Source organism: Salmo salar, chromosome 05, assembly GCF_965601325.2.
Source record: "Salmo salar chromosome 05, fSalSal1, whole genome shotgun sequence".
Classification (NCBI taxonomy): Eukaryota; Metazoa; Chordata; class Actinopteri; order Salmoniformes; family Salmonidae; genus Salmo; species Salmo salar.
The window spans coordinates 73,501,698-73,528,590 of NC_138295.1; the positions used below are offsets into that span (position 1 = coordinate 73,501,698).

Consider the following 26,893-nt stretch of genomic DNA (forward strand, 5'->3'; position numbering starts at 1 on the left):
TCTTATCCCCGTGAGCAGGCCAGCCAGACCCATGGGCCATTACATCTTTGTTTTTGGATGGGGTGTTTTTGTTTGGACAGGCAGGGGTGAGGGTGATGCCACCCCCCACGGGGCTGCCCCTGCAACGTGAGGGTAGGTGCACATTAACACCCCCGTCATCAGCCAATGATGCAAGGCTATCCCTTCGAACCCTCACATGCTCCAAGCCCTCATTCCCCCTGCTGTTTCAACATACCTCTTCCCTATCAGCAATCTGTAATGGACTTCCCTAGGCCAGATGTAGCAGTCACCATAATGCACATCGCCATAGTGGTTTTCAGTCTGGGTTGTAGGCGTGCATCTCAATAGTCTAAAGTGGTTCTCACTCAGTCGTGTTTACTGATCTGAAATCACCTGTTTCCATTTCAGCCGGATGAGACAGCATGGCACATGTCCCACCTAAAGAGAGCGAGAGAATGGCCGCAGACCCAAAAATCCCTTAACCCTTCTCTGCTTTGGAGACCACACGCCACCACATTACAACCTAATCTCACTGCATGGCGGTGGCCAGAGAGAAATGTGTCACTCCGACCGCGAGCGAGTGTGTGATGTGTGTCAGGGAGAATGATTATGGACAGCTGGCTGAGGCACTACCTGATACACAGAGAACATTATCACAGCGGTGGTGGTCAGTGTGACTCATGATGCATATCGTACAGTCATGAAACAGTTCTTACTACTGGGTTATACTATACCAGTACACAGAGGGGGACTGGATGTACACTGCGATATAAACAAACAGCAACAAGGAGAGATCAAAATATAATATCATGCATAGTGTACATATATGTACAGTGCTCTCTCATATCACACACACACACACACACAGCGTATGTCAACTCAGAAAGTCAATTCATAGAAAAAACAAAAGGCTGTTTATTTTCCTGAACATTTGGCAGTCTTTGTTTAAAATATAAATACAGTCATCTTCTCCCTCTATCCCCAGCAGCTCCTTAGCTTATGGCAGTGAATCCCAGCCCTCAGTACTTCACTTTCAAGGGATAACCTACTTCACCACAAAATCCACTTTCTGAACATTTACAATAACAAATATGACTTTGTCACCACACCGGTTGTGTAGATGCTATATTGTACACATTAAGTTAGTTGAAACCGAACTAGAGGCATCAAACCGAATGGAAAACATTAACAAACATCTGGCACTTTGAATTTGGGGTGAACTGTCCATAGAATTACAATACTAATTTAACAGGATCTCTGTAGAACTGGTTTTAAAGATGAGCACTACGCGCTGACTCTGTGATTGGTTGGTCAACAGCTCAATTCATACTGTTCCTGTCATGTCACTCTTCCCTACAACACTGTTAAAATTAAACACATTGCTGCTCATTCTGAGAAACATCAATATTGCTGCTCATACACTTGAATGTGATGCGTCGTCCTATGTAAATGATAAACCAAGTATTTTAAAGACAATACTTAACCCATCTTTCACATGGCACACATTGCTATGGAATATTGCATATCAAATCTAAAAGGAAAATACTGTAGGTGCTTTAAAATCAATCCATATATCTTTAAACATCCATGTACATCCATCTTGTGAACTGAAATCTTAATGGTCAAGCAAACGTTGACAGTGGATAACTTAGGTCTCAAGTTGACCAGAGATGACAAGCAGTTACATAGAATTCTAATATAATTCATTTCATCACATCTAAGTAATAACAGTCTGGTTACCAATGTAGTTACAACATTAATTAACCTACGTGCCTTAACTAGGCAAGTCAATTAAGAACAAATTGTTATTTACAATGACGGCCTACACCGGCCTACACCGGACGACGCTGGGCCAAATGTGCGCTGCCCTATGGGACTCCCAATCACAGCCGGATGTGATACAGCCTGGATTCGAACCAGTGACGCTTCTTGCAATAAGATGCAGTGCCTTAGACTGTAACCCCCTTATGGAGGTAGACAGATGGGAGGGGGAGGAGGACAGTTGTTTGTGAGAGAAATGGTCATGACTTCATTCTATTCAAATGGAATGCAGTACACTTGTTGCCTCAATAACACATCAAATCATTGCTAACAAACCTGAAACTCCCAATATCATATCTTACTTGTTCCAGTATCCTTCAGTGGAAGACTCGGATTACTAGGAGGGTGTAAAAACAGTAAGGTATTGAAATGCAGCTCCCTCCATGCTGCATCCTCAGCCAATAACTTTACACCACCACCTGTCTGCCCATCAGATGGACACACCTTCATTTGGTCAGGGGGATTTCCTATTCTAATGCATATAATGACATGCATTTTATAATAAACATTTTTCAATACAAAAAGGAGACAAGGGCTTTACAATTCTTACAAAAAAGAGCTTCAAATGATTTGATACAAAATAAATGGATAAAAATAGATCTGCATACAAAATACATGTTTAAAAAAAGAATAATCTTCAAACCCAAAAGTTACTGTTTAGTAAGAAATTAAAAGCGATACATTTAAATATATTCTGGTGTGTTAGCGAGCTAAAATATTTTCCTAGAACATTTCAATCCCATTTCTAACTGGCACAGATACACATATAGCAAGCCTAGCTGATAGGTAGGTACACACATCAGCTGCATACCAGTCATGTATACTTCATGCCCATTAACAAGCACACAGACTTACAACAACTTGTTCCATTTTCCTTTCCAAGAGTTTGTCTGTGAGAGGGAATTTGCACAACAAACGTAAATGAATTAATCCTCAGTGAGTGCGTGTAACAGTATGTGTGTGTGTGTCAGTAGTGGGTGCGGTATGTGTGGTGCTGTAGGGGTGCAGAAATGTGTGCGTGTCAGTACTGAGGGTGGTACTTGGGGAACAGGTAGAGGTCTTTGCAGAGGGAGCTGGTGAATTCAGACATCTCCTTACAGCGATGGTGGGGGGTGCCAGGAGCATAGCCTTCTCTGTCTTTAATACGACCATTCACCTGAGGACAGATTACAAAAGGTTACTAGCACTGAATTTGCTGATAACTACTTTATTGGGGGAACATGTGCTTACTATGACTGTGATATGTGGTGTGTGTGTTTACCTGCACCAGTATGTCTGATAGGTGTGTGTCTCTGGCTCTGAAGCGGAGCGCTGAGTTGACCTCTTGGATGAACCAGGATCCTCTCTTGGTGTTCCTCATGGCTGCAGTGCCTAGCAGGGCCCAACAGACACTACATTACCTAGCAGGGCCCAACAGACTCTACATTACCTAGTAGGGCCCAACACATTACCTAGTAGGGCCCAACACATTACCTAGTAGGGCCCAACACATTACCTAGTAGGGCCCAACACATTACCTAGTAGGGCCCAACACATTACCTAGTAGGGCCCAACACATTACCTAGTAGGGCCCAACACATTACCTAGTAGGGCCCAACACATTACCTAGTAGGGCCCAACAGACTCTACATTACCTAGTAGGGCCCAACACATTACCTAGTAGGGCCCAACAGACTCTACATTACCTAGTAGGGCCCAACACATTACCTAGTAGGGCCCAACAGACTCTACATTACCTAGTAGGGACCAACAGACACTACATTACCTAGTAGGGCCCAACAGACACTACATTACCTAGTAGGGCCCAACAGACTCTACATTACCTAGTAGGGACCAACAGACACTACATTACCTAGTAGGGCCCAACAGACACTACATTACCTAGTAGGGACCAACAGACACTACATTACCTAGTAGGGACCAACAGACACTACATTACCTAGTAGGGACCAACAGACACTACATTACCTAGTAGCGACCAACAGACACTACATTACCTAGTAGGGCCCAACAGACACTACATTACCTAGTAGGGACCAACAGACACTACATTACCTAGTAGGGCCCAACAGACTCTACATTACCTAGTAGGGACCAACAGACACTACATTACCTAGTAGGGACCAACAGACACTACATTACCTAGTAGGGACCAACAGACACTACATTACCTAGTAGGGACCAACAGACACTACATTACCTAGTAGGGACCAACAGACACTACATTACCTAGTAGGGCCCAACAGACACTACATTACCTAGTAGGGACCAACAGACACTACATTACCTAGTAGGGACCAACACACACACACAACAAAGAAACATACCACCAAATATTCCAACATTCACATCATAAACAGACAACACACATAAGCACACACACACACACACACACACACCTTTGAGGGAGGCGAAGCCACAGATCATGTCGGAGCGCTGGGGCAGTTTGACTCTGAGCCTGCCTCTCTCCTCCATCTGCCTGGTGTCTCCATCCCCCTCTCCCTCCCTCCCTGCATCCCTCTGTTCACAGCCAGGAGACTGGGTCCTCTCTGGCCCGTCTGACTGCTCCACCCCACAGTCCATCTCCTCTGGAGGGAGACAGAGACAGAGAGAAGACGGGATAGAAGAAGAGAACAGGGGAGGGAGGGTTGGGGAAAGGGAAGGAGGGAGAGTGAGGGCAGAGAGATCATGTGAGCTCACCTCCTCTGCAGGCCTGAATGAAGAACATCTTGGGTTTATTCTGCAGTAGAGGACAGTGGGCGTTGTCAAACGCCTCAAACACCCAGTCCAACTGAGAGAGAGACAGAAATTCAATTAATATGATTATTATCATCATCAGAGAGAAAGGGTTTCACTCTCAACTGAATGAGGTCCCACACACCTCCAGTAGCTGTCCGTCTGTGCCGTAGATAGCCCCCTCTACTCCATGGGACAGCAGACACACCACACAGCTGGATACTGTCTGGTGCTGCTGCTGTCTGCCAAACTGCTCAATGCACGCCCGCATGCCCTGTCAGAGAGAGATCAATCAAGTATTAAACTATATTCTAATTACATAGCACTTTTATAATTATTTTGGTACATTTTGTCACAAAGTGCAAGAGCCACTAGTTATACAGAGAAGAAGTGTAGAGCTGTAAATTCACACTTTGTTCTTTGCATTGTAAACACATGGTCATGGAAAGAACAATGCTACAAACAGCTGTCTCCACTAGCTAACACCATGACTCTAAAAGCAACAGGTCTATGTGAAGATCAAGGCAAACAAATGCCTGAGTGCCACTGATTGAAGCTAGTGGGGGATCCACCGATATAGTCCACGTTGGTTGAAGCACTGCTGTACCTTTGGCACCACTGTCTTACTCTCTGTGTGTGTGTGTGTGTGTGTGTGTGTGTGTGTGTGTGTGTGTGTGTGTGTGTGTGTGTGTGGTGTGTGTGTGTGTGTGTGTGTTACCTGAGCTGTGAGGTCTCTCCGGACGGTGACTATGTAGTCCAGCTCAGTGAACACCTTCCTGAGGACCTCCTCGTCCACCTCCCCTCCCTTCCTGGAGTCCAGGTCAGGAGCAGCACAGGGGTCAAAGGAGACGTTACTGATCACCAAGGCCAGGCCACGAGGACTGGATACCATACTATAGGACTGAAGGGGAGAAAGAGAGGAGAGAGGGAGAGAGAAAGTGTGAGGGGAGGAGAGAGAGATGCAAAGGGAGGAAAGAAAGCGAGAAGGGAAAGGAGGAGAAAAGAGAAAAATGCAGCGTGAGAAAATGACATGGTTTACCTGAAGGAAAATAATGATGTGCTTACATTGCTGCTGTTCTCGGCAGTGTTTGTTGTGGTTTCTGTCCATGTACTTCAATGACAGTTTTACACCCCAGTGGAGCTCAGTGATGAATCATCCCCAACCTGAGCAGGTTTACAGAGACTTGAACATATGGGCTGGGGGAATTCTCCCCGTGTCTCTTTCCTGTCAAACTGACTGTGGTCTAGACAGAGACCGTCTTCTACGGACCAGTGGGACTCCCCTGGTACTGTCTAGACTCTGTCTATACTGCAGAAGTCTAATAGCTGTCTGTTTAGAGTGGAGACACTTCAACAGCTGTTACAGGTTGAGGTGGATGAATAGGAAGATCTGCTCTGCTGCTCCCTAGAAATACCTTGGGGGACAATGCAGCTAAACAGCAGCTGGAAACACATTCTGGACACAGGAAGTGCATGCATGTGTTTGTTGCAAAGGTGCATGTTGCAGTGGCTGCTGCCTTGAAACCAACTGCCCTAGGGGATTGCATAAAGTTGCATTGTAACAGTTGTATTTGCAGTGACAAATATGAGAACCAAAAATATACAGCAGTTAACAACGTTAATTGTCTCAGGTAAGAGATACCAGACAGAGACTGTTGTGTTTTACCTGTTGGCAGTGACATGGTACAGACAGGTGATTTACTGTTTTTTATTAACAGTGAGCGTTGTACCTGTTGGCAGTGTGAGAGGTAGAAGTCTGGTGTACAGGGAAGAACAGGGCTGGTGATGGGACTGTCTGCATCCAGACACATCTCCATTGACTCTGAAACACATAGCAGGACGACATTAAACCCTGCGTGTATTTCATACCATAAAATACACCAGTGGAGACAATTACAATAACGCCCATCAGAGCAGGGTTCCATTCAAGGTCCCGTTTCTGCCTTGAAAGGGAAGCTGTTAGCAAAATACAATGGTGTTGTAACAACCTTTGTACTACAGCTATGTGAGCAAGTCACACGGGCGTGGTGCCTGCAGGTGGTGAGACTGGCTGGGCAGTGGCACTCCACACCAAGGCTACAGCACACTGCATCCACACTGATCAAATTATACAACTGGACTCAATAAGGAAATTTTCATTTACACAGTTTTATTGGAATTATTAAAAATAGCTTTTTATAAAAGACTGAGTTACAAGCTAACAAACAGAATGATTACATTTATTACATTTTTTCCCAAACAACCACACAAACAACCCCTCCCACAATCTCCTAGGAACGTGCAAATATTGTGAATGAAACAGTTGTAAAACTGTTATCTTGAATGTACCCAGCTCAGATGACTGCTCTACTCACCTTGTGTTCTGGCTCTCTTGGCTGAAACCGTCCCCTCCTGGGTGGGCAGTGGGAGGGGAGAGTCCACATATCTCTGAAAGACAAAGGAAATTGAGATTTTAACCATGTTTTAATTTACCGTCGACGTCAATACAATCTGAACATTTATAGGCAAAACCAGTTCATTCCTGTTTTTTTTCCTAGCCTGCAGTGTGAATACCAAAACATCCAGAGGAGGCTTGGGAGTGATGGCTGACTCTCACCTCTCGCCCAATCAACAGCTCTCTTTTATTATTCCCCTCTTTCTCACTATCACCCTCTTTCTTCCTGTTACAGCAGTCTGTAGCTTGAGTTGGGAATGTTGTGGTCACTTCTTTCTCTAGCAACTATCTGGGGACTCTGGGGGGGACAGTCTGTAGTAAGGTTGAATGGCAGGAACCCGGTTTCCGAGATTTACCATCCAAAACCACTCTTCTTTCTCAGGATAAATAACTGCGAGAAACCGGTAAATTATAATAAATTATTTATATGAACAGCATGGAGTGAAATGGAACTGTTAAAATGATATGCAATGTCTAAATCTGGCTTCTCTACGGCCGCTGATTGATGAAGCAACTCTCAGGTTGGGGACAGACAGCCCATCTCAGTATGGAGCGCAATTCACAATGCATGTAGGACCTACTGTATTGGTATTTTATTAGGATCCCCATTAGCTGTTGCAAAAGCAGCAGCTACTCTTCCTGTATCATCTCATCATGGTAATGTGTTTTCTTGTGACAGGTAGGCCTACATTGACTGCAGCATAGCTTATGCTACAGTAATATAAAGACAGAATGATCTGGCTTTCAGGGGTCACCTTGTTTTTTTATTGTAAAGATTAATTTTTTTTTGCAGCTTAACCTGTTATGGCTAGGGGGCAGTATTTTCACGGCTGGATAAAAAACGTACCCGATTTAATCTGGTTACTACTCCTGCCCAGTAACTAGAATATGCATATAATTATTGGCTTTGGATAGAAAACACCCTAAAGTTTCTAAAACTGTTTGAATGGTGTCTGTGAGTATAACAGAACTCATATGGCAGGCAAAAACCTGAGAAGATTTCATGCAGGAAGTGGCCTGTCTGACAAGGTGTCATTCTTCTTTTCTCTGTTTATTGAAGAGTGAGGATCTTAGCTGTCCCGTGACACTTCCTACGGCTGCCATAGGCTCTCAGAAGGCGGCAAAACGCTGAATCGTGGCTTTGCAGGCTCTGGCTGAAACAAAGTAGCGCGTTTGGGTAGTGGCTGGTTACAGTACTGTGAGACTCAGGCTCGTGCCCGCGTCGACCGAAAGCTTTGTTTTCTTTCCTCTGTTTAGCTAAATGGACATTCCCGGTCGGAATATTATCGCTTTTTTACGAGAAAAATGGCATAAAAATGGATTTTAAACAGCGGTTGACATGCTTCGAAGTACGGTAATGGAATATTTAGATTTTTTATGTCACGAATTGCGCCATGCGCGCGACCCTGATTTACCATTTCGGATAGTGTCTGGGACGCACGAACAAAACGCCGCTATTCGGATATAACGATGGATTATTTTGGACCAAACCAACATTTGTTATTGAAGTAGCAGTCCTGGGAGTGCATTCTGACGAAGACAACAAAAGGTAATCAAACTTTTATAATAGTAAATCTGATATTGGTGAGTGCTAAACTTGCCGGGTGTCTAAATAGCTAGCCCGTGATGGCTGGGCTATGTACTTAGAATATTGCAAAATGTGCTTTCACCAAAAAGCTATTTTAAAATCGGACATATCGAGTGCATAGAGGAGTTCTGTATCTATAATTCTTAAAATAATTGTTATGCTTTTTGTGAACGTTTATCGTGAGTAATTTAGTAAATTGTTAGCAAATTCCCCGGAAGTTTGCGGGGGGTATGCTAGTTCTGAACGTCACATGCTAATGTAAAAAGCAGTTTTTTGATATAAATATGAACTTGATTGAACAAAACATGCATGTATTGTATAACATAATGTCCTAGGTGTGTCATCTGATGAAGATCATCAAAGGTTAGTGCTGCATTTAGCTGTCTTCTGGGTTTTTGTGACATTATATGGTAGCTTGAAAAATGGGTGTCTGATTATTTCTGGCTTGGTACTCTGCTGACATAATCTAATGTTTTGCTTTCGCTGTAAAGCCTTTTTGAAATCGGACAGTGTGGTTAGATAAAGGAGAGTCTTGTCTTTAAAATGCTGTGAAATAGTCATATGTTTGAAAAATTGAAGTTTTTGTATTTTTGAGGAATTTGTAATTCGCGCCACGCCTATCATTGTATATTGGAGCAGGTGTTCCGCTAGCGGAACGTCTAGATGTAAGAGGTTAAGAGTTTTAAAAACAGCCTATCACTCGAATAGCATTGCTTTAAATCAGTGCACACAATCTCCAACTCCATTCAAGTGGCATCCAAAATAGATAATCCTGTTCCAAATTGACATATATAGATGTTCTAGCCTACCTCTTTCAGGTAATACATTACTAGCCTTATATTTAGCTAATTAATGATGGGTTATGCATAATAAGCATCTAACTTATAGCCTCTGTCCCTTGTACAATACGCAAGCGCCTGTGCTCTGCTGGCCTCTCCTTACAAAACGCTCCTTAGCACTGAGTCCCATGCAGGAAAAGCTAGACTAGACATAATCTTTTTAGCATTTCTTACACCAATAGACTATTGGAAGAGGGATGCAATATATTTTTTGGCTGAATGTTAAATACAGCAGCCAACAGAACTCACGGGTAGTTTTAAAGAACAGTGAATGCGTGCGATGGCGGCAGGCTATAGCAGTTATTTATTCAGACCCATAACCATTCAATCTTCATGAAGAGAAGTGAAAGCCTTCTGCATCTAATTCTAGCCATATATTTTTTTATTTCACCAGGTAGGCTAGTTGAGAACAAGTTCTTATTTACAACTGCGACCTGGCCAAGAATAAAGCAAAGCAGTTCGACACATACAACAACAGAGTAACACATGGAATAAACAAACATACTGTCAATAATACAATAGAAAAAGTCTATATACAATGTGTGCATTTTAAGTAAGCATTTCACTGTAAGGTCTACACCTGTTGTATTCGGCGCGCGTGACAAATAAACTTTGATTTGTATGCAAATGAGGTAAGATAAGGGAGGTAAGGCAATAAACAGGCCATGGTGGCGAAGTAATTACAATATACCAATTAAACACTGGAGTGATTGATGTCCAGAAGATGAATGTCGAGGATCGGTAGGATGGTCAGTTTTACAAAGGTATGTTTGGCAGCATGAGTGAAGGATGCTTTGTTGCGAAATAGGAAGCCGATTCTAGATTTAATTTTGGATTGGAGATGCTTAATGTGAGTCTGGAAGGAGAGTTTACACTCTAGCCAGACACCTAGGTATTTGTAGTTGTCCACATATTCTAAGTCAGAACCGTCCAGAGTAGTGATGCTGGAGGGGCGGGCAGGTGCGGCAGCGATCGGTTGAAGAGCATGCATTTAGTTTTACTTGCATTTAAGAGCAGTTGGAGGCCACGGAAGGAGAGTTGTATGGCATTGATGCTCGTCTGGAGGTTAGTTAACACAGTGTCCAAAGAAGGGCCAGAAGTATACAGAATTTGCGTAGAGATGGATCAGAGAATCACCAGCAGCAAGAGCGACATCATTGATGTATACAGAGAAGAGAGTCGGCCCGAGAATTGAACCCTGTGGCACCCCCATAGAGACTGCCAGAGGTCCAGACAACAGGCCCTCCGATTTGACACACTGAACTCTATCAGAGAAGTAGTTGGAGAACCAGGCGAGGCAGTCATTTGAGAAACCAAGGCTGTTTACTCTGCCGATAAGAATGTGGTGATTGACAGAGTCGAAAGCCTTGGCCAGGTCGATGAATACGGCTGCACAGTATTATCTCTTATCGATGGCGGTTATGATATCGTTTAGGACATTGAGCGTGGCTGAGGTGCACCCATGACCAGCTCTGAAACCAGATTGCATAGTGGAGAAAGTTCGGTGGGATTCGAAAAGGTCGGTAATCTGTTTGTTAACTTGGCTTTCGAAGACCTTAGAAAGGCAGGGTAGGATAGATATAGGTCTGTAGCAATTTGGGACTAGAGTGTCACCCCCTTTGAAGAGGGAGATGATCGTGGCAGCTTAACCAATCTATGTGAATTTCAGATGATGCGAAAGAGAGGTTGAACAGGCTAGTAATAGGGGTTGCAACAATTGCGGCAGATCATTTTAGAAAGAGAGGGTCCAGATTGTCTAGCCCGGCTGATTTGTAGGGGTCCAGATTTTGCAGCTCTTTCAGAACATTAGCTATCTGGATTCGGGTAAACGAGAAATGGTGGAGGCTTGGGCGAGTTGCTATGGGGGATGCCGGGGTAGGGGTAGCCAGGTGGAAAGCATGGCCAGCCGTACAAAAATGCTTATTGAAATTCTCAATTATAGTGGATTTATCGGCGATGACACCGTTTCCTAGCCTCAGTGCAGTGGGCAACTGGGAGGAGGTGCTCTTATTCTCCATGGACTTTACAGTGTCCCAGAACTTTTTTGAGTTTGTGTTACAGGATGCAAATTTCTGTTTGAAGAAGCTAGCCTTAGCTTTCCTAACTGCCTGTGTATATTGGTTCCTAACTTCCCCGAAAAGTTGCATATCACGGGGGCTATATATTATTCAAGGACGTCATTAGAATGATGAAGGACAATGGAAATTATTTAATTTAACTGTCGAAAGTGAGGAAGGAATGAAGCAACAATGGAGGGAGAAAGATGAGGTAGGCTAATAACATCAGGGAAAATATTATGAAAGGTATTGTTGCATCAGCCTACTAATTATACAAATAGTCCCTATTACATTTCAAAATTAAAATCAAATTCTCTAGCCTATACTTGTAACTTTGTAGGCTGCATGTGCTGCACCAGAACCCCATGTTCTTTTTTGCTTTATCATGGTTTGAACGATGTGCGCAATTCCAGTCCATATAATACAGTACAGTAATACAGTTCACACTCAAAAAGATTAGCCTACTGGAGCTTGTTTAATTTATTTACCCAAGAGAGCTAGCTAGATCTATGGGATTTTATGCTTCTCTGTCGTGCATAATGTGCAGTAGCCTTTATCCTATAGATAATGGCACAATTATTTGGGCTTTTTGGGGTCATTAAATGTCTTTAATGTAGGGCTCATAAAATGTATCGGACTCGGGTAGCATTAGGTTTGAATTTTCATTACATATTTATATGCTTTATAATGCTTTTGAATGACACTTCCAGTTTTGGCGGGAAATACAGGGTTACCCGGGAGAAAATATGTTTTATTCATGGGATGGAACATTTGTAAAATACTAGGAAAATATTCTAACTTAGTCTGTAGCTTGGGCTAGGTGTTGGGTAGCGCTCACCTCTTTCTCTTCAACCCCCTCTTCCCCACTATCTTTGACTGGGGTCTTTGTGAATGGGGCGTAGCGGTCTGAAGCTTGGATTGGGTATTTTGTGGAACTCACCCCCTCAGTCCTGTCTTTCGCCCTAGCTGTCTGGGGACACTGTAAGCAAGGGGCGCAGTTTGAGGCTTAGGTTGGTTGTGGCACTCAACCCTCTCTCTCTCTCTCTCTCCATGTCTACCCTCTCCCTTTCTATCTTTGTCCTTCTGCTCATCTGTCAGGATCAACATCTGCTTATTGTGCTGTGTGTGGTGTAGCACCCAGTGCCCACTCACCTGTCTCTCTCCGTCCCTCTCTGGTGAATCTGTGAGCAGGGCACATAGGTGCTGCTGCTCTGTGTCTCTCAGTGCTGAGCAGAAGCTGCTGAAGGCTCTGGGACCACGCTTGGGGAGCAGGGATAGCAGACGCCAACTCCGCTTGTGGGAGGTCGGCTCCGCCTGGGGAACAACGGATATCAACAGATTAGAAAAAATAGAAAGTGAAAGACATGGTAATCTACACCAGGGTTTCCGAAACTGGGTCCTGCCCCCCCAGGTAGACATTTAGTTTTTTGCCATAGCAACACGATTCAAATAACCAACTCATCATCAAGCTTTGATTATTTCAATCAGCTGTGTAGTGCTTGGGGCAACAACAACAAAAAACATACACACAGGGGCAGGGACAGTTTCAAGGACCAAGTATGGGAAACACTAACATTCACACTTGATTACATGATTGAAGTTAATGACATAAATCAACAATAAGACATTTGGGCCATGAATACATGCATTTTTTGGAAGTTGATAAGTGTCATAAGTCACCTGACCTGGTAGTAGTATCGAGCTACACAATTGAACACAACATACCAGGATGCCTTCTGCCATGCTGTCGGTAAGAATGTCGTCTGTCTGCAGCGACTGAACGAACAGCTCGTCTACCACCATCTCTTTGCAGAGAGTCACAGCGTATTTCCGAAGCCCCCTTTTGTCTCGTTCCAGCATACCGCATTCCCCCAACATTCTGCTTCGAGACAAGACACAGGAAAACGCTTAATTTACTGTCAACTTCCATTCTTCTTGCAAAACCGTGGCGCGGTATATAGGCCTAGCTTCTCAACAACGCGTTAACGTTACTCATTGGATCTAGCTATTATAATAGCTCAATTTACCTTGTTTTCTAAGTCGGAGAGGTAAGGATGCTGAATGCGTCTTTCTGTAAGATAACTAACATTATTCTAGTTAGCTAGCTGTCTGGATGAATGAATACGAGAAAGTAATTGGTAGTTATATCGCCTATTCTTTCCAAAGTCCGGTAACACTCAGCAGCAGATACTTACAATGGCTGTCAGGTAACGTTAGCCAGCTGTCTCCAGCTAACGCGTTAGCTAGCTAATAATTCATGTGTGAAGGAAAAGTTGACATCACCTTGACGTCCGAACAATACAAAATTGTAAGTTATTGCATAAAAACAGGTAGTTATGCTAAGAAATTTGTTCAAAATGTAAGCAAGTGTCAATCAGTATCGTTGCATTTTTCAAAACAATGTACATTTCACTTTAGATATGCAACTGCAAATAGCTAACGTTACATCGGCATGCTAACGTTGGGATGTTATTTTTTTTGAGGATTTCAAACATTCAGAACACTTTCAATGCGTTCATCTGCTTCCAACCCATATGTCCTAAAACTAGATAGCCAATTTAGCTAACTGTATTTGAAATTATTTCGCACAAATTAATAACATACCCAAGTAAACCAACTTCCGCGCCTCTGCAATGTGTGAAAATGGTAGCGGGAGTGGTCTAAATTCATTGTGTTGGATTATAGCCAATGACAGTTCGGAGAATTTGGATTGACGTTTTCCTGGGCGAATACGAGTCAGCTTTCCCAGGGCGTGGGCGGAAACATCAAATTAATTTTGAATTTGAATCGGTTGTTACAGTAAATAATCAACCATTGATAAGAATATCATGGAAGACTGACATAAACAGCTATCTAATGTTTAGATGAAGTAGAGAGGATGGCATGTCATTTGTAGGAAATAAGGGAGTGGGATTAAGGAATGAACTGGAAACAGCTCACATCTGTCCACAAGGAATTTTTGATTGTGAGAAATCCATATTTCCCCAACTACTGTTGATTGATGTGAAAAATTATTCATAAAATGCCACGACATAATTGACCTTATTGCACAAATGGAGCATAATATGTTGTATTTATAGACACAGTATGAACATACAGTGCATTCGGAAAGTATTCAGACCCCTTGACTTTTTCCACATTTTGTTACGTTACAGCCTTATTCTAAAATGGATTAAATAAAAAAACTTCTCATCGATCTACACACAATACCTCACAATGACAAAGCGGAAACAGGTTTTTCAAAATGTTTGCACATTTTATTTACATAAGTATACAGACCCTTTGCTATGAGACTCGAAATTGAGCTCAGGTGCATACTCTTTCAATTGATCATCCTTGAGATGTTTCTACAATTTGATTGGAGTCCACCTGTGGTAAATTCAATTGATTGGACATGATTAGGAAAGGCACACACCTGTCTATATAAAGTCCCACAGTTGACAGTGCATGTCAGAGCAAAAACCAAGCCATGAAGTCGAAGGAATTGTCCGTAGAGCTCCGAGACAGGATTGTTGAGGCACAGATATGGGGAAGGATACAAAATAAATTATGCAGCATTGAAGGTCCCAACGAACACAATGGCCTCCATCATTCTTAAATGGAAGAAGTTTGGAACCACCAAGACTCTTCCTAGATCTGGCTGCCCGGTCAAACTGAGCAATCGGGAGAGAAGGTCCTTGGTCAGGGAGGTTACCAAGAACCCGAGGGACACTCTGACAGAGCTCCAGAGTTCCTCTGTGGAGATGGGAGAACCTTCCAGAAGGACAGCTATCTCTGCAGCACTCCACCAATCAGGTCTTTATGGTAGAGTTGCCAGATGAAAGCCACTCCTCAGTAAGGCACATGACAGCCTGCTTGGAGTTTGCCAAAAGGCACCTGAAGGACTCTGACCATGAGAAACAAGATTCTCTGGTCTGATGAAACCAAGATTGAACTCTTTCGACTGAATGCCAAGTATCATATATGGAGTATCCCTACGGTGAAGCATGGTGGTGGCAGCATCATGCTGTGGGGATGTTTTTCAGTGGCAGGGACTGGGAGACTAGTCAGGATCGAGGGAAAGATGAACAGATCAAAGAACAGAGCCCACACTGTACTTCCAACAGGACAACTACCTTAAGCACACAGCCAGGAGTGGCTTCGGGACAAGTCTCTGACTGTCCTTAAATGTCCCAGCCAGAGCCCGGACTTGAACCCGATCTAACATCTCTGGAAAGACCCGAAAATAGCTGTGCAGCAATGCTCCCCATCCAACCTGACAGAGCTTGAGAGGATCTGCAGAGAATAATGGGAGAAACTCCCCAAATACAGGTGTGCCAAGCTTGTAGCATCATACCCAATAAGACTCGAGGCTGCAATTACTGCCAAAGGTGCTTCAACAAAGTACTGAGTAAAGGGTCTGAATACTTATGTAAATGTGATATATCTAAAAACCTGTTTTTGCTTCGTCATTATGGGGTATTGTGTGTATATTGATGAGGGAAAATGTAATCAATTTTAGAATAATGCTGTAACATAACAAAATGTGGGAAAAGTAATGGGGCCTGAATACTGTCCTAAGGCAATGTATATGGATCTGTGCCATTTACTTTGAACTGGACTGTGTTCATAGCATGAGCGATCATGAGTCGATGTGCTTGTTTTGAGATCAAAGTGAGAGCCACATGTAGCCACGTGTGCATATTTTGTTCATATCCTTTGCTAGTTAATGAGTTTTTAACCCAGTTACATTATTTGTTGATAGTAATAGGGGAGTGATTGCTTCCTACAAGAGGACAAACGTGTACATTTCTAGGCATCTTTGAAAAGCGAGTCAGGTAATGAGCTATTTTTGTCTTGAAAGGGCAGTGTTGTGTTTTGGGACAGGGTTGAATAAGCTAAGTAGCCAATAGGCAGAGGGTAGCATAATTTGTCTGATTCTCTGTAATAGTGGTAATGGGAATGATAATACATTCTATTTTGTAAAGTGGTTTCTTGCATCAAACAACACAACAACATTTTCAGTCACCTCCTTGTCTGAAGGACAAGTGGTTAAACAGGTTAATGCAATTATTCCCTGCATGTTTTTTTTTTTTTTTTCAAAAGTCTCATGGAATGTAGGCCTACATTGAACACCACTCATTGGCTGCTGCTGTAGGCTTAATGACAGAACAGCTATTTCTATGTAAAAATGTTATGGGGTGCATTTTCTCCATTGTTTTTGATGGTAGCCCACTCTGGTAGGTCTACATTATGATCAAATAGCCACAGTAGCCTACACGGCCACTGTTTAAACTGGGTACAGCCTCTGTTTTACATTTTAGCAGACGCTCTTATCCAGAGTGACTTACAGTAGTGGATGCATACATTTCATACATTTTTTTCTCCATACTGGTCCCCCATGGGAATCGAACCCACAACCCTGGTTTTGCAAACACCATGCTCTACCAACTGAGCTACACGGGACTACCTGGGAGTCAGAAATCTTTCTGATTGAGAGGGGGTCAAATACTTATTTCCCTCATTAAAATCCAAATCAATTCATAACGTTTTTGACATGCGTTTTTCTGGATTTTTTTGTTGTTATTCTGTCTCTCACTGTTCAAATAAACCTACCATTAAAATTATAGACTGATCATTTCTTTGTCAGTGGGCAAACGTACAAAATCAGCAGGGGATCAAATACTTTTTTCCCTCACTGTATAGGCTGTATAGGCTTATGCTTTACCCAATAGCAGTTTTTCATTTTTACATGAAGAAGGTAAAGTTGGTATTCATTTTAGGAGCAGAATGCACTTAGCTTATAAATGAACTAGAGACATACAGTGGGGCAAAAAAGTATTTAGTCAGGCACCAATTGTGCAAGTTCTCCCACTTAAAAAGATGAGAGAGGCCTGTAATTTTCATCATAGGTACACTTCAACTATGACAGACAAAATGAGAAAAAAAAATCCAGAAAAATCACATTGTAGGATTTTTAATTTATTTATTTGCAAATTATGGTGGAAAATAAGTATTTGGTCAATAACAAAAGTTTATCTCAATACTTTGTTATATACCCTTTGTTGGCAATGACACAGGTCAAAAGTTTTCTGTAAGTCTTCACAAGGTTTTCACACACTGTTGCTGGTATTTTGGCCCATTCCTCCATGCAGATCTCCTCTAGAGCAGTGATGTTTTGGGGCTGTCGCTGGGCAACACGGACTTTCAACTCCCTCCAAAGATTTTCTATGGGGTTGAGATCTGGAGACTGGCTAGGCCACTCCAGGACCTTGAAATGCTTCTTACGAAGCCACTCCTTCGTTGCCCGGGCGGTGTGTTTGGGATCATTGTCATGCTGAAAGACCCAGCCACGTTTCATCTTCAATGCCCTTGCTGATGGAAGGAGGTTTTCACTCAAAATCTCACGATACATGGCCCCATTCATTCTTTCCTTTACACGGATCAGTCGTCCTGGTCCCTTTGCAGAAAAACAGCCCCAAAGCATGATGTTTCCACCCCCATGCTTCACAGTAGGTATGGTGTTCTTTGGATGCAACTCAGCATTCTTTGTCCTCCAAACACGACGAGTTGAGTTTTTACCAAAAAGTTCTATTTTGGTTTCATCTGACCATATGACATTCTCCCAATCCTCTTCTGGATCATCCAAATGCTCTCTAGCAAACTTCAGACGGGCCTGGACATGTACTGGCTTAAGCAGGGGGACTCGTCTGGCACTGCAGGATTTGAGTCCCTGGCGGTGTAGTGTGTTACTGATGGTAGGCTTTGTTACTTTGGTCCCAGCTCTCTGCAGGTCATTCACTAGGTCCCCCGTGTGGTTCTGAGATTTCTGCTCACCGTTCTTGTGATCATTTTGACCCCACAGGGTGAGATCTTGCGTGGAGCCCCAGATCGAGGGAGATTATCAGTGGTCTTGTATGTCTTCCATTTCCTAATAATTGCTCCCACAGTTGATTTCTTCAAACCAAGCTGCTTACCTATTGCAGATTCAGTCTTCCCAGCCTGGTGCAGGTCTACAATTTTGTTTCTGGTGTCCTTTGACTGCTCTTTGGTCTTGGCCATAGTGGAGTTTGGAGTGTGACTGTTTGAGGTTGTGGACAGGTGTCTTTTATACTGATAACAATTTCAAACAGGTGCCATTAATACAGGTAACGAGTGGAGGACAGAGGAGCCTCTTAAAGAAGAAATTACAGGTCTGTGAGAGCCAGAAATCTTGCTTGTTTGTAGGTGACCAAATACTTACTAATATTTTTTTTTAAATTTCACCTTTATTTAACCAGGTAGGCTAGTTGAGAACAAGTTCTCATTTACAACTGCGACCTGGCCAAGATAAAGCAAAGCATTGTGACACAGACAACAACACAGAGTTACACATGGAGTAAACAATAAACAAGCCAATAACACAATAAACAAGTCAATGACACAGTAGAAAAAAAAGAAAGTCTATATACAGTGTGTGCAAAGGGCATGAGGAGGTAGGCAATAAATAGGCCATCAGAGCGAATAATTACAATTTATCAAATTAACACTGGAGTGATAAATGAGCATATGATGATGTGCAAGTAGAAATACTGGTGTACAAAAAAGCAGAAAAGTAAATGAAATAAAAATTGTATGGGGATGAGGTAGGTAGATTGGGCGGGCAATTTACAGATGGACTATGTACAGCTGCAGCAATCGGTTAGCAGCTCAGGTAGCTGATGTTTAAAGTTGGTGAGGGAAATAAAAGTCTCCAACTTCAGCAATTTTTGCAATTCGTTCCAGTCACTGGCAGCAGAGAACTGGAAGGAAAGGCGGCCAAATGAGGTGTTGGCTTTGGGGATGATCAGTGAGATCTACCTGCTGGAACGTGTGCTACGGGTGGGTGTTGTTATCGTGACCAGTGAACTGAGATAAGGCAGAGCTTTACCTAGCATAGACTTATAGATGACCTGGAGCCAGTGGGTCTGACGACGGATATGTAGCAAGGGCCAGCCGATTAGAGCATACAGGTCGCAGTGGTGGGTGGTATAAGGCGATTTGGTAATAAAACGGATGGCACTGTGATAGACTGCATCCAGTTTGCTGAGTAGAGTAATGGAAGCTATTTTGTAGATGACATCGCCGAAGTCGAGGATCGGTAGGATAGTCAGTTTTACTAGGGAAAGTATCCTACCTGCCTAGGATACTTTCGGGTTGCTTGACTCCCTGTATTGCAGCACCTCCCTTGTATGAGTCACCATGAATTCCTCATTCAGGCTGCTGATGGGGAGCTTCAGTTTGTTCTTCTGACTGTACAGGTCAATGCTGCTCAGGCTTCAAGATAATCCCAGCCATTTGCAGTGGTAGCTACTGAACCTTCTCTCAAAGCACTTAACTGTAGAAATCGGGACCTTGTAAACCAGGAGGGGCCAGAGGATCCGTGGGAGGACACCATGTTGGTATATCCAGGCTTTGAACTTGCCAGGTAAACCTGACTTGTCCACTGTAGCCAACCACACTTCCAGCTCCTGGTTGGATGTCTTGATGGATGCTGTATCCCTCAGGCTGCTGTCAAACTTGAAGTTCAAGTGGCAAGCTTCCCCAACCCCTGCAGAGTCCATCTACTCCCTAGGATGGATGTTGTTGTCACAGTCAGGTCGTCCATGAAGACTCTGATCGGAGGTTGTCGCATGCCAGACTTGGTCAGCAGGCCTCAACATTCCACCTCCGCTGAACAGGATCACTGAAATGGTGCAGCCTGTGATGATTCTATTCCCAGGCCTGTGCCATTCCAATATTGTGGACGCAGAGGTGACTCTCAAACTGAAACTGTTGTAGTAGTTCAGTATGAGATCCCTGATCTTGGCTGGGATGTAGAGTATGAAGCCGTTGGCATTTGTGAGGTCTAGCCAAAGTACAACAAGATATCTTCTATTCTCCCGGGCTTCCCTGATTATCTGCTTGACCACGCCTGTGTGCTCCAGTCATCCTGGCACCTCCAGGATCCCTTCTTTCTGGACTGATGTAGGAGTTCTTCAGAAGGTAGTCTGTCAGACAGCTGGCCCCAATGCTGAAGAATATATTTCCTTCAACACTGAGCAGCGAGATGGTTCTGAAATGGTTGATGTTCTTCGAGTTCTCCTCCTTCAGAATCCATACTCCTTCTGCACTCCACTGTTGAGAGACTTTGCCCCTTCTCCAGATCACCTTCAGGATGCTCTTGCCCTCTTGACAACCTCCTGGACATCCTTCCAGCAGGGCTCCTTCTTGTTTAACTCTGTGGTTGGTACTGGTAGATCTATCAAGGCCTTGCAGTGCTCCAGATCTTGCTCTCTGATTGCGTTGCTGTACGTGCTGCGGAGATGGTTGTTAATCTCATCTTTGGAGCAGGTAAGGTGACCACTGTGCTTCTGACCTAGCAACTGTTCGGTGAATACAAAGAGATTTGCTAAAAGGCAGCCCGCTTCCTTGCCCTCTTTTTCCTGTGCCTTCTATGCCACTCAGCTCTCTACAAGGCCCTGAGGATGTTCCGTAGCTCTGACAAGGCTGGTCTTTCTTCTTCACTCACCTCCTTGAACTGTTCTTAACTCCTGCCTTATCTGGTGGATCTTTGCCGCTCTATGCCCAGTTGATTAACCAAGCTGTCTCTGACCTGAAGGAGTATTCTCCTTTTGACAGCTCTCAGCTCTCACTAATTGACGTTGGCCTACTGTTTATTATCCATCACTTTATTCCTGTACATATCTACGTCAATTAACTCGTACCCCTGCACATCGACTCGGCACTGGTAAAAGAAGTTATCATTACTCATTACTTTTATTATTCACATGTGAAACTGCAATTCACATGTGAGTTGAACACATTTTATGTGAAAAGGTGGTGTTAACATGTGATCTTAAAATGTAATACATGTGAACATATGGTTTCACGTGAAACTTTCAGCTCAACATGTGAAAACAGCTATTTCAAATGTGAAAACGCAAATATGATTCTTAGAAGGAGCTTCACAACAGCTCACTGATACTGATGATTCTGCAAGGTTACCATGAGTTGTGTTTGCAGCTGCTTGAAATCAATAAGAATGTCGCCACTATGGAACCAGTTGTGAACTTTGGTCTCCATACAAATAAATATTTGTGGTGGATAAACAGAACTAGATTGAGCAAATTCAGACTTCTTCCCTTCAATGTTCATTAATACAATTACATGTATAATATGTTCCTGATACATTGTATTTATCAGTCAAACTGGGGAAATATCATTCAGCATGCCAACTGAAGGGTTTTCATATAGAAATATAGTAATCTGTTCATCCAACATAGCTAAAACTTAATACCCCAAACGTTATCTCCATTTGAGAATCTTGAGTTTCATTGATTGGAGAGCCCGGCTCTATAGCAAGTGGGGCTCCTATGCTCACAGCCAGAGGAATAGATCCTTTGTCTGGATAGGACAAAAAATGTGACACGTCACTCCCTATGCAAATGAGGTGTAAGATTTCAAACCCTACATCTCAGCTCCTTGCAGAGAGCGCCATCTGAATTGGGAGACTCAGCTGTTTTTCTGAGTTTAAAGCAATTGACGTTGTACTGTTCACAGAACGTTCTGTACACAAACATTTCAGTCACTCGGAACAAGTCCAGAACTGCTACTAGTCCCCTAAATAAGGGACTTTACATCAGAGGATAACAACGTACCCTACTAACAACCAACTTCCGCACCTCTGCAGTGTGGGAGTAGTGTGACTGATAGAAGTTTTGGATTATAGCCAATGACAGTTCAGGGAAGTTTGATTGACGTTTTGCTGGGCGAACACTTTTTTGGTTTCTCATACAGTTAAAATGTTTTGATTATTGCTTGAATAGTTGCAAAGATTATATTTGTTTGTGATCTTTAAAAAAACATATTTTGGATGTAGCAGTTGTTAGCTAGAATGCGAAAATCCAATCATAATCCCTAAGTAATGTGAAATTGGGCGGCAGGTAGTTGAGCATTGGGCCAGAAACCGAAAGGTTGCTGATTTCTAATCCCTGAGCTGACTAAGTGACAAATCTGTCAATGTGCCCTTGAGCAAGGCACTTAACTATAATTGCTCCAGGGTTGCAGTCAATAATTGCTGATCCCTGGCTGTGACCCCACTCGCCAAGGTTGTCTCAGGGGAAGAGGGATATGCAAAAAACAAATGTCCAATTCACAAATGTGTATAATACACACTTGTACATGTGGGAAATAGGACAAATGTAAGCACCCACCTAATTATTATTATTATTATAATACATTTTTTTTTAAGTACTACCAATGCCACAACATAATTGACCTTATGTCACTACTTCCGCCGAAGTTTTGTAAACAATTCTTTTTTGTATATTTTGGTTTTCTGAGTTTTTGAGCACTTATTAAACTGCTCCGTTTTATACCAAGTTCGATCTCTTGCGCCTGACTTCCCTGCCACCAGCACGCACCCTTACACCTTGTCACGGATGTCGTAGGGTGTAGACCAAAACGCAGCGGGAAAATGTATACTCATCTTTTATTTAGGACAAAGAAGGAAAACCAAAACGTATACAAAAAAACACACCGACGATAAGGCATGAAGCTATACACAGAAACAATCTCCCACAAAATCCCATGCCAAACACATACCTATTTATAGGACCTTCAATCAGAGGCAACGATAGACAGCTGCCTCCAACTGAAGGCCCCAACACCAATTAACTAAACATAGAAATACAAACGACTAGACTGAACATAGAACTAAACTAACATAGAACAATAACCAAAACCCTGGACTAATAAATCAAATACCCCTCTACATACATAACCACCCCGAACCATATAAACCAAATACCCCTCTACATGAACACATACACAAACACACCCTGAACCACATAAAACAAATACCCCCTGCCACGTCCTGACCAAACTATAAGAACAAATAACCCCTTTACTGGTCAGGACGTGACACACCTTACTGCACAAATGAAGCTTAATGTTGTTTTCATAGATACAGTAGGAACAGACAGTATTTGTAACCTCCCTTCCTCTTTTTTATTAAAATCAAATTTTATTTGTCACATACACATGGTTAGCAGATGTTAATGCGAGTGTAGCGAAATGCTTGTGCTTCTAGTTCCGACCATGCAGTAATATCTAACAAGTAAGCTAACCTAACAATTTCACAACAACTACCTCATACACACAAGTGTAAAGGAATGAATCAGAATATGTACATAAAAATATATGAACGAGTGATGGCCGAACTGCATAGGCAAGATGCAGTAGATGGTATAGAGTACAGTATATACATATGAGATGAGTAATGTAGAGTATGTAAACATTAGTGGTATTGTTTAAAGTGGCTAATGATACATTTATTACATACATTTTTCCATTATTAAAGTGGCTGGAGTTGAGTCAGTATGTTGGCAGCAGCCCCTCAATGTTAGTGATGGCTGTTTAACAGTCTGATGGCCTTGAGATAGGAGCTGTTTTTCAGTCTCTCGCTCCAGCTTTGATGCACCTGTACTGACCCCGCCTTCTGGATGATAGCGGGGTGAACAGGCAGTGGCTCGGGAGGTTGTTGTCCTTGATGATCTTTTTGGCCTTCCTGTGACATTGGGTGCTGTAGGTGTCCTGGAGGGCAGGTAGTTTGCACCCAGTGATGCGTTGTGCAGACCTCATTACCCTCTGGAGAGCCTTACGGTTATGGGCGGAGCAGTTGCCATACCAGGCGATGATACAGCCCGACAGGATGCTCTCGATTGTGCATCTGTAAAAGTTTGTGAGTGTTTTAGGTGACAAGCCGAATTTCTTCAGCCTCCTGAGGTTGAAGAGGCGCTGTCGCACCTTCTTCACCACACTGTCTGTGTGGCTGGACCATTTCAGTTTGTCAGTGATGTGTACGCTGAGGAACTTAAAACTCTCCACCCTCTCCACTACTGTCTCGTCAATGTAGATAGGGGGCTGCTCCCTCTGCTGTTTCCTGAAGTCCACAATCATCTCCTTTGTTTTGTTGACATTGAGTGTGAGGTTTTTTTCTCCTGACACCACACTCCGAGGGCCCTCACCTCCTCCCTGTAGGCCGTCTCGTCGTTGTTGGTAATCAAGCCTACCACTGTAGTGTCGTCTGCAAACTTGATGATTGAGTTGGATGCGTGCATGGCCACACTGGGTGAACAGGGAGTACAGAAGAGGGCTGAGAACTTACCCTTTTGGGGCCCCAGTGTTGAGGATCAGCGGGGTGGAGATGTTGTTTCCTACCCTCACCACCTGGGGGCGGCCCGTCAGGAAGTCCAGGACCCAGTTGCACAGGGCGGGGTCGAGACCCAGGGTCTCGAGCTTAATGACGAGATTGGAGGGTACTATGGTGTTAAATGGTGAGCTGTAGTCGATGAACAGCATTCTTACATAGGTATTCCTCTTGTCCAGATGGGTTAGGGCAGTGTGATTGCGATTGCGTTGTCTGTGGACGATTCCCCATTTAGCAGTGTGCCTCACCACCCCCCCCCCCCCCCTCCACTACCACCCATCCCCATTCCCCTCCTTTCACCTCTCCTCTCCCGCTGCCTTGCACCTCTCTCAGTATGTGCTGTCAATAATTGATGGTTCTACAGACTCAAAGGGTAACAGGTCTAATCTCTCATGCATTTATTTATTTACCATTCCTATCTTTACACACACCCAGTCAGTGAGACCACTACCAGTGTTTCTTAGAGCATGGTGATGGATACCCAGCGACTCCTCTGTCTCTGTGTCCATACATGTACTGTATGTCAGGGCAGGGTCATGGGGGTTTGTTATCCATCAGTGCCTGTCCCTGCGGCCAAGATGGGGTTAATATTGCTAGTCTGGCTGACAGCAGGATAGAGGGAAGGAAGTAGAGAGATTAAATGAGTGAGAGGCAGGGGGCAGAGAGGAGAGAGAGAGAGAGAGAGAGAGGGGAGTGATTTAATTCATCCCTAAGCAGTACTGATTGACTATAGCTAGCACACTGGCACTCACAAGCACTAACACCCACACAGAACGATGGAGAGAGACAGCAGAAATGACAAGTTCTTCTCCAGAAAGAGAAGTTTCACTTTTGGGGCATATGGAGGGTGAGTAACAGTCACAGTATTGAGAACAAATTAAAATGCTTTGGTTCTAGTGTCAGAATCTGAATAAAATCTTGAAATAGTTGTTCATAGAAGTAGTCCTTAATGTCATGCGGCACATTGCCTAAGGAGTTACCACTTTCCCTATTCACAGTGTGGACAGGTTCATATGTGAAAATGAGACTAGGTGAGAAAAACTTAAAATACCTTTATTTACCTTTATCCACATTAGATGTAGTTTATTTCTTGCTGGTCATTTTACACTGGATTTAGAGCTTGATACATTTGCAGTTGATGAATGGGAAAGGTGATGGTTGCATTGCTATGCTCTGTCATTCCACCTGTTGTAGCGGACCAGAACCTTTAGAACACAGAATTCTGGATATTTTGGACTCCCCTACCAGCGAGACCAAACCGTTACTCTCTGCTGGCAGCAACCAGAAGGTAAAAGGACTTAATTGTGATAATGTGTCTTTCATCATATCCTTTTTGCATTTGTTGATCACATCATCACTAATTTAGTCTCCCTGCGTCTGTGTTTGTCTAACTGTTTCTCTTTCTCTTCCTGTTTCTCCCTGAACCTCCTTTCTGTCTGTCTGTCTGTCTGTCTGTCTGTCTGTCTGTCTGTCTGTCTGTCTGTCTGTCTGTCTGTCTGTCTGTCTGTCTGTCTGTCTGTCTGTCTGTCTGTCTGTCTGTCTGTCTGTCTGTCTGTCTGTCTGTCTGTCTGTCTGTCTGTCTGTCTGTCTGTCTGACTCTGTCTGTCTGACTCTGTCTGTCTGACTCTGTCTGTCTGTCTGTCTGTCTGTCTGTCTGTCTGTCTGTCTGTCTGTCTGTCTGTCTGTCTGTCTGTCTGTCTGTCTGTCTGTCTGTCTGTCTGTCTGTCTGTCTGTCTGTCTGTGTTTTCCATGTAAGGTGACAGAGCTGTTTGAGGTCATTGAGAAGTTGCAGGTGAGTGAACAGCACCATTCCCTCTCTGTTGTGTGTAGTCTCCGTGTGTACAACAGTTCTCTCTCCAGTTAGTCAATCAGTCAGTCACTGTTACCTTCACTCTCCTTCATCAGAGCAGCAGGCTAGATGAACAGCGCTGTGAATTCCCTCTGCCTTTGAGGGTGAGTCTTTCTCCTAAAATATAATGTCAAGATCTGTGTGCACACGTGTGTGTGTGTTGACATTTGACCTTTCAAAATTATCAACGATACAGACATTTTTGTTCCTTAAAACACTGACGTCACAATAGTTATAACACTCATACCAGCATACATAAAACTCATTATTAGGTATGCAGATGAAATCATCATCCTACGGATACTGCTAGATCTACATTTAATTGGATACACCAGACTTTTTAATTATCATCTCACCCTTTTGAAAGTCTCAGCTTTTGA

General features: G+C 43.3%; 1 protein-coding gene across 5 annotated transcripts; it reads right to left on the reverse strand.

Annotated features, from left to right (window-relative positions):
- Nucleotides 1-891: 891 nt before the first annotated feature.
- LOC106591706 (caspase-2) lies at nucleotides 892-14,169 on the reverse strand. 5 transcript variants are annotated; one of them, XM_045718769.2, is made up of 12 exons: nucleotides 14,080-14,169; nucleotides 13,201-13,354; nucleotides 12,628-12,789; nucleotides 12,314-12,454; nucleotides 6,912-6,984; nucleotides 6,288-6,379; nucleotides 5,276-5,458; nucleotides 4,703-4,831; nucleotides 4,522-4,612; nucleotides 4,221-4,409; nucleotides 3,083-3,192; nucleotides 892-2,977 (listed from the first exon to the last, which is right to left on the reverse strand). In XM_045718769.2, exons 2-12 carry the CDS (start codon nucleotides 13,351-13,353, stop codon nucleotides 2,843-2,845), a joined length of 1,458 nt encoding a protein of 485 aa, XP_045574725.1. In that variant the 5' UTR covers nucleotide 13,354; nucleotides 14,080-14,169; the 3' UTR covers nucleotides 892-2,842. The 5 variants fall into 5 exon arrangements, with proteins under 5 accessions (XP_045574725.1, XP_045574726.1, XP_045574727.1 ...); XM_045718770.2 differs by having other exon boundaries at nucleotides 13,201-13,357; nucleotides 14,080-14,153; XM_045718771.2 differs by lacking the exon at nucleotides 14,080-14,169 and adding an exon at nucleotides 13,503-13,988 and having other exon boundaries at nucleotides 13,201-13,357.
- Between the last annotated feature and the right edge of the window lie 12,724 nt (nucleotides 14,170-26,893).